General features: G+C 39.9%; 1 protein-coding gene across 2 annotated transcripts in view; it reads left to right on the plus strand.

Annotated features, from left to right (window-relative positions):
* The window catches only part of SYT1 (synaptotagmin 1), a 260,890-nt gene extending 253,795 nt beyond the window's left edge, over positions 1 to 7,095 (plus strand). For both annotated transcript variants that reach the window (XM_010708424.3, XM_010708439.3), the window contains exon 10: positions 3,971 to 7,095. In XM_010708424.3, coding sequence (XP_010706726.1) covers positions 3,971 to 4,177 — 207 coding nt within the window. In that variant the 3' untranslated portion in view covers positions 4,178 to 7,095. The remainder of the gene's footprint in view (positions 1 to 3,970) is intronic.
* The last annotated feature ends 5,227 nt before the right edge of the window (positions 7,096 to 12,322 follow it).

Here is a 12,322-nt window from a genome sequence, read left to right on the forward strand (position 1 = left end):
AAAAACCTGCAGGGAGATAGCAAAGGAATGTTCCTGAAAAAAAAAAGTATAGGGATAAAAGAAAAGTTGCATACTATAATTTCCCCCAGATTATTGAAAATAATAAATCAGTATCATTGATCACAGTTGTGTTTCCTATGGATTTTTAGGAAATGTTTGTTGAAAGAACTGCAGCATCCCTGTCAACTAAAATACATTATTTTTTTTATTTTTTTTAATAGTTACCCATTTTACTGTGAAAACTTTTCCAGTGGTTCCCACTTCTCTCAGGGGTATCATTTTTCTTGGCAGCTCAGTGCAGCTCCAGCAGTTCCTCCTGTGCTGTTCCTGAGGAGTTCTATTCCTAAAACTAGGAGGCTCAGAATCCAGCTCGTTGACCTGGAAGTTGCCTCCCCTAGTTGTGGAAAATACCAAGTAACCACATCAGCATTACTCAAGGACTTGAGTACCTACCTTTGGGCTACTGGGAGCCTAATCATCTCTAATTTATATGAATGAGATTTAACTTCTCACGTTAACTAACATTTTTCTCACAAGGGAGATGAGCTTCTTAACCACCTCAGGAAGCTCACTTGTTAGAGCATTCATTGACAGGACAAGATTCATGGGTTTAAATATTGCTCAAAAGAGTAGAGAACTGCATGCTGGCTTCCTAGCCTCCCAAGAGGCTCTGTGACCATGCAACATTAAGCAAGACAATTTCCTTTCTGGATGGAACTCAGTATGGAAAGTGTACTTTCAGGGGTCTTCCAGTTTGAAAGACAATAATTAAAAGTCGGGGAATATGTGCTTTTGTAGATTGTAAGAGAGGTCTTACACCTCTCCTTACACCTTACAGATTGGGTGCATTGTTGCTAAGGGGGTTGAAATGACATTGGTTAAATGTACAGCCAACAGACATTGTTAGGGAAAACTGCAAGGCAGCAGAGACTGCAAGGCAGCCTCCTCTTGATTAGGAGAGAGCCTGGTAATGGTTTTGGGAATCTGCATCTTTGATTCTGACATCAGCTGAGCTGGAGAGAAGTCCAGAAGCTAAGGCCTACCTTTCACAAAAGCTGTGTGCTTGCCTTTTTTTGGCTTGTTTCTGACAAAGATAAAAAAAGCTAAACAAGATAAGGCACTAGGAATAGTGACTAGAATGAATGACTGACCCTCCCAGGAGCTTTTTGATACCCCCCAGCATAGATACAGATGTCTATGGGCAGGAGTCAAAAAGCAGGAAATCCAATGGGGGCTGATTCCAATGATTTTAATGAAAACTGGTCACTGTCCTTGTGAAACATCTCAGAACAAGCATCAAAGGACCAGAAGCTAAAAAAAGATCTATCATATAAAGCCTCTCTGAAATATCTTGATTTCTGAATAGGGATGGGAGGGGGAATCTGAATGGATACCTCCAAGTTATCGAATATGAGCTCTGGCATGTTAACACTTACTCTGTGGGTGCTTGGCCATTTTGCCCTCTAATCCTAAATCAGCTTAGTGAGGTGACCCAGACATTTTAAAAAGTGTTGTAGTTTAGCTATCTAAAATTTTACTGCTCTTTTGGTAAGTTTATTAGAGCGACTTATAGCTATTTACCTCAGGATATAGCCTCAATTTAATGATCTATAGTTATGGACTGTAGACATATGCCAGTGTATTTTGGAATTAGTTATGAAAGACTATATTTAGAAGAGATTTCATTATGGTCACTGTAGTAATTTCATCGTCTGAAAAAAAAAAAAAGCATCTTAAATACTGTTTAGACTTACGTGATAGTAAGAATGGATTTAGGCTCTTAAGTGAAATGGGCACGCAAGGAAGTGTTATGTTGAAAGACAATGGGAGAAGACCACTGGGAAGTCAAATCCTGTTCCTACAGTCAAATCAAGTACATGTTTCACCATTTTCAAAGCAGACCACATCCATAGGTAGCAGTCTCTACGCCCATTCATTCCAAGGAAACTGCTAATCCAAGTATGTAATAGCGGAGATGGTGCTTTCTGCTGCATCTGTTGGATTTTGCAGTGCAGCTGTTGCTTTAATATGTGATAATATGTGGTACAAAAATACTGAGATGCTTACATTTCTCTGTGGGTTTAAGTCAGAGACCATGCAGTGAAAATTATTTCATCATTAACCATCTGAGCTACTTTTTTTTCCATCTTTATAGATCAAAAAAGTGTCTTTTGTTTTCAGTTCTCACTGTTTCATTATGATTAACAAAGGAAAAATCCAATAATAACTAGCCCCGAGCTTCTAGGTGCAGCAGGCAACTTTTTTTGTACCGTAAAATAGTACTTATATCTATGTTTTGTATCTGTGATTGTATCGTGCATCTAAAACATAAATGTTCATTTGGGGAGGTATCATCAACATTGAAGTGACTGTATTGCAAGCAGCAAAACTGAAACATCATTTTGGCATCTAGGAATACTTGCTTCAGGATATTGCTATATATCATGAGTGCTCTGGGAAAACAGAATTTTGAGTTTGATGTACACTTTTGTCATCAGCAACTATATCAATACTTCAGTGCTTGCTGGAATTATTTCTTTCTCTGGCTCAGTGAATTGCAGAGTCTTGTAAGTGAATGGACCCTATAAAACAGAGCTCATGAGTCTGGTCTTGCAGAGATGCTTAACGGTTACTTTTAAAAGATAAATCCTGTTGCAAGCAATGAAATTAATTGTGCTAGTAAAAAATCCAGACTATACACATATTTAAAACCTTAAATTTAAAAAACCTGATATTTGAGAATACATACATACATATATATATATATTATTTATTTATTAAGAAATCTGTTTCAGTGCATTTCTTCCTCCAGTTCAGGAAGCTCAAATTCACATAGGGAACTATATATATTTATAAGGGAATGGAAAGAAGTCAGGAAAAGAACTGTATGCTCAACTTTAACAGGAAAATCCCTAAGGAGAAACATTTACAGTTAAGTAAAATCAGCCCAAGGCTGTTTAATGTCTCAGATACTATTAAGAATACCACTCCACTGAAGGCGAAGCTGTTTGTACTGTTTCAGCAAATCTTAACAACCCGATGGAGAGGAACATGTGCATGTATACACATATACCTGCCTTGAATTCTGCCTCTCAATGTGCCCCGGCCCAAGTGAACAGAAACTGGTGTGTGAGGTCTGAGAGACGGGCTCTCACAATTCTGTGTGCCAGAGCTAACCAATCCTACAGTCAAGTCGCTCTGCAGCTCCGGCACGGTTACAGGCCAGACCTCACTGTGCATGATAGTGCTGCTGTGCCAGAGACACCACAGTTTCTTCTTCTTTCTGGCTCCCTTGGATGTGCAGTCTCTTTTCCTGACCGCTTTATAGTTGTATAGATCTATCACATACACATACATATGGGTGTGCACGTGACACACACAGGTATGTACATCTATCTGTAGATAGCAGCTGTAAAGGCTGTCCTCTCAATTATTTCTGAAAACAGAAGATTTGCATGCAGGATAGATAGAAGGAGTTATTTAGAAGTAGAAAGAATTGAGTGCAGCATTGGAAATGATAAGTTGGTGTGGAATTCATTTCTGAATTCAGCCTTCTAAGTTTAACATTTATTTATACAATAGTGATATGTTTAATTGGACTACTTTTTAATTAGCTTTGCTTAAGATCTCACCTTTAGCCCTGCAGACTTCAGGTAGCCTGATTCTCCAGGAACAAAAAAATATATATACATTGTTAAACCGTTAAAGGAAAAAATCAACTTTTATTCTCCCATGAAGCTCTTTGACACCAGGGGGTGAATTTCATGTTAACTGTGAGGTTCTGAGTAGAAACGCATCTGTAAGGCTCACAAGAAGCAAAGACAAATGTTTGAATTCACTTACGGTTGGGGGAGCCTCCCCTGGCAGTCATGCGTCTGCTCAATTGGTGTCTACGGAGTCTCGATTGTAACTGCGCTCAAATTCCTCTCTGCCCTTCTCCCCTCACTGGTCTTTTTCTGTCTCGTTGTAGAAAGTGCAAATTGTTGTAACTGTTTTGGACTATGACAAGATTGGCAAGAACGATGCCATCGGGAAAGTCTTTGTGGGCTACAACAGCACTGGAGCAGAGCTGCGGCATTGGTCAGACATGTTGGCCAACCCCAGGCGGCCCATCGCACAGTGGCACACCCTACAGCCCGAGGAGGAGGTAGATGCCATGCTGGCAGTCAAGAAGTAAATTAAATTAAATTAAAGTACGAAGAAGAAGAAGCCTTTCTGCATTTGCCCACATAGTGCTCTTTAGCCAGTATCTGTAAATACCTCAGTAATATGGGTCCTTTCATTTCCAGCCATGTGTTCCTGTCACTGATCAGTTGTACTTTTAAATTAATTCCTGTTTTAATTTGCACAACTTTAAATGTAGAGAGCCCTCTAACGGCGCTTCATTTCACCACTGCCCCCCAGATCTACTCTTCTTTTAAGCAATATGATGTGTAGATAGAGCATGACAGAAATTATTTATTGTATCACACAGTTGTATATATACACCAGTATGCTGAGAATTTATTTCTAGTTTGTGTATTTGTATGTTGTAAGCGTTTCCTAATCTGTGTATATCTAGATGTTTTTAATAAGATGTTCTATTTTAAATTATGTAAATTGACTGAGATATAGGAGAGCTGATAATATATTATAGGGTAACTATTGTATCGTCTGCATTCCAGAAAAAAATTCCAACTTGTAAGGCACTAGTAGTGTTACACTGACATCTTAAAGGACAACTTAAATCTGAGCTTTCAACTGGACCATCCTAATAACAAGCTACGCATACACAGTGAATTTTGGAGGGGCATATCCAATTTGGTAGACTTCTTTGACAGGCAACTTAGCATGATCTGAGCAGCTCCATGGCTGACCTCAAGGAGATGTAGCCAGAAGCCAGGAGATCATTTTTTTGTATATATTCCAAAGCGCAAACATTACAGACCGAAATGGCTTTCGATTGAAAGTTGAGGAAGCAGTTCCATAGGAGGCGACAGTTTCATCTCACGTGAAAGTAAGAACATTGCAGAGGTTATGCGGGGAGGGGGGGATGGGAGGGGGGAGACGCAGCGGTCGCGAAACGCTGCCATGAAATCAAGAGTAGCTCTCCGTTATCACCTTTATACAAAATTTGCATACTGTGAATTCCATCCACGATTTCACATTATAATGAGTTTGCACATTAGACTTTGTAACAAAATATTTTATTATACTAACTCAGATTAGAAGGAATGCAGAATATTTTTTAGACACAGCCGTGTGAGTTTATTATACAAAATAGTTTCATGGTAAACGGACAGTATTGTAATCCCATCAGAAGATGACAAAATTTAGCCATAGTTCTAAATGCACTTCAAAGTAAGCCAAAAGAGAACAGCTAGTGACCTTTTATATACTATTTATACTTAAGTTTTAATTTGTCCTTTAAAAAAAAAAGTGAAAACAAAGAACAAGTTCTAGAAAACTGAAGCAACCTCTTCTGTATACTAGATGCTCGTTTCAGGAGGAGTTTTTAAATGTTTTCAATGTTATTATGTAGTAAATGGCACTATTATGAAGCTATTAGTCATTCCATAAGAGTCTTGAAAGACTGCTCTGTGTATCACTGTGACTGCCGTGTGTGCTTAGAAATGTAGTTTTCTCAGTGGATAGCAATCAATTTATTCCGTAGTGATATTGTAATAATACTGCCATTCCCTTCTACTGCACTGCCGAAGGAATGCATAGCACAAGCAGTTCTAGTTATTACGGACCAATTTAGAACTGGAGAGCTATGCAGGAGACAAGGAGGCTATATTGAATGGGTTGACCACGCAGCATTTTGTCAAGCCCTGTGCAATATTCCACATTTCCAACCTCCCTCACCCTTGCCCCCCGCTGCTTTACTGTAGATAGCCATCTTACAGCTAGCCAGCATGTCAGCTCAGCTTGTACCATCTCATCAAGTCATTTAGGGCATCTCTTCTATCCCATGTACCGTCCTCTGAAGTCCTTTGAAGCCCCTCGCTTGTCTTTCCAAGCTGTGAATATATTTATAATGCTTTGAAAAGTGGATTATTTTCAGCCATGCAAACTACCCCAGAAATGTGGAAATGCTATACCTTTTGGAGGGGCACGTGAGACACTAATGTTTTTCTCAATTGTACCTAAAAGAAATTATTGTGAAAACAGAAAAAACAATGAATGTAGTTAGAGAACTGTGGACTGAAAATGAAATTCTACACCCTCCCTCAAGGCTCTGCTGCTGAGTGAGCTGTGACAGCCTGAGGTCAGTGTGATGGCCACATGCCACCATTTTCAGTGCACGGTGGGAAAAAGGAGCAGCAAAGTGAGAGGAGACTAAAAATATGCATCTCTCCTCCCCTCCAAAAGTAAGTAGCAAAACCCATTTTCTTTCTTTTTTACATGAAACACGGAAAATACACAAGTGAGACATCTTCTGATAGAAACAGGCACATACATGCAAAGCATCAAGCTGGAATACTTTAAAATCTTAACCTTGAGGACCAAACCCCACCAAAGAAAACACCGAGACAGTCAGCTTTCCAGCATAAGAGCAGATATTCAGCTTCATGGTCTCTAGCTTTCAGTTGTTCATTCGGGATAGCTGCAGGTTTCAACTGCCAGAACTGATTCATTGTGTTAAGGTATTCTTAATGCTTTTTCTTCCTACACTGCCAGACTGAATGTCACCATAGAATTGGTTTGTAAGGTACTACGATTCTCAGAGACCAAACCTGCTATTTGACCAAGATGACATTTTCATCCTCAAAGAAGCCACATGTACCTTTCTGACAAAGCTGTGTGAAGTATTAGAATCTGATGCTGTAGAAAGATCCTAGTTGCCTTTGTGTATATTTACTGCCTGCTTGAGTGTTTCTCTGTGTGGGTTTTCTCTGTATCTTGTAGAAATGTTTGGGGTGTTTTATCCTGCCATATCGCTCGTGGCCCGCGAGCTGACAACTTTAGCCGTATTTTACCTTCATTTTTGATGAGGTGGTTTATATTTTGTTTCACTTTGTGTAGTGACTTCCCACAGTAGAGTTTTCCAATTGTCGTTAAAATAACATACATATTACACAGATATTCAATAAAAATGTTTTATTTCCTGTTGATGTTTCAGTGTTTCTCTTTTGATCTAAAATTTAAAAAAAAAAAAAGAACATTTCACTCATAGACCTTAGCACAACCATAAACACAGCAGTACTGCAAGTGCTATGGCACCAGGCCTTGATGGGGTCTGTTGTAAGGCAGTCACAGCCAGCGCTTCTCCTGTAGGTGAACTCTGCCTGCCCTGCAGATGAAGTATTCCTCTGCTTTCCCAAGGAGGCTGATTATTTGCCTCCTGAAACATGATTCTCTAACAAAACACATAGTACTTTCAATATCATGACAAAAACGCCAAGCAGTTGCCTGTACAATCAGTACTCCTCCAGCCAATTGCAATTGTTTGCAGAGAGATGGTACCTTTTAACTTATCCAAGAGCTACTTCTAAGCTGGCCATAAAAATCAAGCCTCTTGTAGACTAAAAGTCATTAGAGAAGGGACTAAAACTTGAAGTGGAAAAAATGTTCTGTGAGAAATTGAATCCACTAATGATTGAATAGCATTGTACTTCAAAACAACTGAATTTCCTGAGTCTACCAAGAGAAACCATTCGAAACAAACAGCAGCAACAACACAAAAAACCTGTAGCCACGTTTGTTTTAAACATGTAACAGCAACCCTTTCTGCTACTGCTTTTTCTCCCAGTCTCCAAAGAAATTTACCCATTCCTTTCAGGAACCACAATAATTACTGATATGCACCACTTTAACCACAGTCATTTCTGCACCAGGAGCTCACTGGAACAATTTTCAGTTCACCCATTTCCCAATTCCCACTGCTCAGAAATTGCTCTTTTCTCCCAGCTGTTTTTTTACACCTTGAGTCAGGGAACACCAAAGGGACTTGTGCCACTTCTGTTGTCAGCATGTTCTTTTTTAACAATCTTGACGAGGGGATTGAATGCACCCTCAATAAGTTTGCAGACAACACCAAGTTGGGAAGGAGTGTTGATCTGCCAGAGGGGAGAAAGGCACTACAAAGGGGCCTGGATAGACTGGATCAATGGGCCAAGGTTAACTGTAAGAGTTTCAATAGGGCCAAGTGTCAGGTCCTGCATTTTGGTCACAACAACCCCAGGCAATCCTACAGGCTTGGGGAGGTGTGACTGGAAAGATGCCTGATGGAAAGGGACCTTGGTGTTCTGATGGACAGTCAGCTGAATATGAGCCAGCAGTGTGCCCAGGTGGCCAAGAAGGCCAATGGCATCCTGGCTTGTATCAGGAATGGAGTGGTGAGCAGGACTAGGGAAGTCATCCTGCCCCTGTACTCAGCACTGATGAGGCCTCACCTCGAGTAGTGTGTTCAGTTTTGGGCACCTCAGTACAGAAATGACACTGAGGTGCTGGAGCAGGTCCAAAGAGGGGCAACAAGGCTGTGAAGGGCTTGGAGAATATGCCCTACGAAGAGTAACTGAAGGAACTGGGGCTGTTTAGTTTGACAAAAAGGAGACTGAGGGAAGACCTTATTACTCTCTTCCAATATCTGAAAGATGATTGCAGAGACAGCGGGGTTGGTCTCTTCTCACTGGTGACAGGTGACAGAATGAGGGGAAATGGCCTCAAGTTGTGCCAGGGTAAGTTTAGGTTGGATATCAGGAAACACTTCTTTGCAGGCTTCTTTACAGAAAGGGTTGTTAAGCACTGGAATAGGCTCCCCAGGGAGGTGGTTGAGTAGCCATCCCTGGATGTGTTTAAGAACCGTTTGGATGTGGTTCTCAGGGACATGATTTAGTAGAGGGTTTTTAGTTAGGGTAGTTTGGTTAGATTGTGGTTAGACTTGATGATCTTGAAGGTCTTTTCCAACCTCAGCAATTCTATGATTCTATGATTCTGTGTGAGCACCTGTTGACATCTTCCAGTAGGCCTGGTGGGTTTGCCAGCATTCCTCTTCTTCCAGGATTGTCAGCAAGTCTGCATCTGTGGCTTGATAGAGCTGCTGAGAGATGCTGCCTTTGGGTCTGCAGGAGCCAAGGTAATGCTTCTGTAGTGTGCTGCAGTTCCCCATAGATACAGACGGGTGCCATGCTATGGAGACATGAGGTGCTGCTGCTCCTTTCCTCGCCATCTAAGCTGTTGTATTGTTCAGACCAAGCGTGTACTTACCTAAGAGCATCAGTTTGTTTACGAACAGACCTAAATCTATTAAAGTCAATAAATAAAAATACTTTGATCCTGGCTCCCTGTGTATCGGCTGTCTTGGTTGTTCTTGAGAATAACAAAATAACAACTTCGTCAGTCAAGACCAGTTCTTCCAACAGGGCTGATCAGTTAAAGACAGTTATTACAACTAATGTAAGGAAAAATGCTTTGCATAATAGCTGTTATACTAAGTGGGAAAAGCAGCAAAAATTACCAATTATATTCAGTTCATTTAACCCCTAATCAACTGTCAAGAAAAACATTCTTCCCAACTGACAGACTGTTACCAAAGCAAAGGATCCACATCTCTTGATCACTTTTCACATCATGAGCCAATGCAAGTTAATTGCCTGTTAGTTATGCAAAGCAAGAATTAGAACATTGTATTTTCTGATAACCCTAACAGTCAATTTCTTTATTTATTTATGCACTACTATTTTCACTCCAGGCTTCCAGTTTAGTTTCTTGTACACATGCTGTCCTGCTTTTCAGAATGCACATCTACCACAGTCATGCCCAGCCTCTATTTTCACTGTCAGTTCAGATGCTTGTTCACCTGGATATTAAAGAAAGCACGGAGAAAGGGTTTTCTGTATGTACCACAAGAACTGTTACTCAGTTTTAGTTACACTTACCTTGTACACAGTAAATCTTTCTATGATCAACAGAGAGAATACTTTTAATGTTGTGCCAAAAAGTAGTATGCAACAGAGACAGTATGAGTCCAGAGAATAATTTATGGTACTGTGTGACTGATATCTGCAGCAGTATTTTCAAATATAAAAGCCACACTAAGAGGTTTATTCAACACTTCAAAAAAAAAAAAAAGTTTTCTGAACAAGATAATGATCTGTACTTGCATAATATTGCTTATGAAGAGGGCATATAGGTTGGGGAGGCAAAGGAAAGTTCTTCCAACCTTTTGGGCTGAGGAACGAAGGGGCAGGTAGGTGATTTAGTATTTTTCCTCTAGACATGCGCTATGCAATAACATACCAAGATTCTAAACAATCATTTGACCAAAAAAAAGTTAATAAATTTCATCTTCATCTTCTGACAGAAGCAGGCTCACCACCTTGACAGCTGACATTTAATTTCAGTCAGATATTTCATATCTTTGTATACTCTTATTACTTACAACAAGGAGAGCACTCCATACACAATGCACTCACGCTACATACCAAACTGAACCAACATCAGTTTTTCTCAAAAATAGATGAACAGTGCATAAAATGTTCTCTGCAGCAAAATATTCCCTGATCTGATAATCAGGATTGTCCCACAACCCTTCACAAACCTCCCAAATTTTGCTTTTCTCTCAAAGTCCAGAGACAGTTCTGTTTTTGGACTTAATTCTACTGATAATGTTGTGCTTCAGATTTCGAGGCTCTTCCTAAGAAGCAGCACCTACTATAAGGTTGTTCCAAAACAGTGACTCAAATCTGCCATCAAAGAATTCCAGGTTGGCCTTAGACTATATTTGTCTGCTCTCTTGGACTATTTGTCACAAGGAGGAAAATCTCTGGCTGCCAAACCTGATGGAAAGCCTGTCAGGTTGTAGCATGGAATGTGACATGGAAGTCAGTTAACTCAGTTAGTCAGAAGCATTATCATCCTAGTGAGTTCTGAGGCTCGATGACTTGCATCCTGCTCAGGATTTATGATGTTTTCATCACAAAACTGGCAATATTATTAAACTTTTGATGGGGGGATATTTTCTGTGGTATTCCCAGAGTCAAATTTCTTTATTTTCTTTCCTTCATATGAAAGGTTACCTCTAGTGTTCAACGCAGTGAAGAATTTCTAAGGTACATCTTCAAAGTCAATAATAAGTGGCTGAAGCTGTTTAATTAGCTCATGAAAAAGTATGTGTTCTTAGAACAGACTTCAACCATACCAGAAGTAGAGAAAAAGCACCTAGTTTTAGATTTGTACCAGAGTTAAGATGATTCCTATTTAGGACACAAATCACCATGTGCTTGAGCCTCCCAAGTCTCCCAGATTAAATGCTGGAAAGATTCAGGTTACAGTCGTTTATTTGCTCCATGCTTCAGAAAACAGTCTATTTCCTAACATGAAGAACGACATCTCCCACTCCAGCCCAGTGATAAGGAGCAATGCTTACTGTTCTCATTTTGGATTTAACACAAACAAATAGCTGCCCGAAAGGTTTGAGCACCGTGACAGTAATTAAATCTGCAGTAATTATTAATGCAGTAAGAAGAGCAAGCAAGAAAAGCAAGGTAGCTTCTCCAGTTGACATTTTAAGTACAGATAACACAAGGGAATACATGGGAAAAAATGCAGGAAGAAAAATAAATCATTTGCAGATCAGAGCCCATATCTTTGTCTCCCTCCACACTCTATTCCCATATCCCTGCTATGTCAAAAGAGCAACAAGATCTCTTCAACTAAAATTCTGATCCCGTGTTTGCTCCCATTTGTGTTGTATTTACTGCGTTTCTTCTTCTAGCTGAGCACAAAATCTTTGATTGTTGACCGTTTTCTTGCTTTCCTTCTCATGTTCTACCTCTGCTTAGTCAACTTTCCCTTCCTTTCTAAAGTTTATTGAACCCTGTGACAACAGGCATCTCACAATCTCTTAGGAACATGGATTAAGGAAAAAACACTGAGCCACAAAAGCCTTCACAGCCAGTTAGTATGTGCTTCAGAGTATGCAAGTATGAAGACACTACAGTCTGTAATCCTTCCCACAAAATAAAACCTTTCTGTACGTGTACATTGTAAAGCATGCTTTCTTCATGATCTTATTATATATCTCACTAGCAATGATGAGTCATATCAGCACTTCAAAGAAGCATAGTGGCACTTTTGATGGAGAAGAAATGTGATGGACTGGGCGATACCGAGGGCTTTATTTTTTTTCCCCGCACCAGAAATTCTGAACCATTTCCTACCAAGACTTTCATCATCTCAAGTGCCTTCATCAAATCTCCTGTAACCCTCTCCCTAAGAGAGAGCAAATGCTCTGCCTAGCACCATAATACAAGCACATTTCATTATAACCAAAGTAGACAAACAATCAATATGAACTGCACATTCACCTCAGCTCATCTCCTTCCAGTCTTGCTTG

This window comes from Meleagris gallopavo, chromosome 1, assembly GCF_000146605.3.
Source record: "Meleagris gallopavo isolate NT-WF06-2002-E0010 breed Aviagen turkey brand Nicholas breeding stock chromosome 1, Turkey_5.1, whole genome shotgun sequence".
NCBI classification, from domain to species: domain Eukaryota; kingdom Metazoa; phylum Chordata; class Aves; order Galliformes; family Phasianidae; genus Meleagris; species Meleagris gallopavo.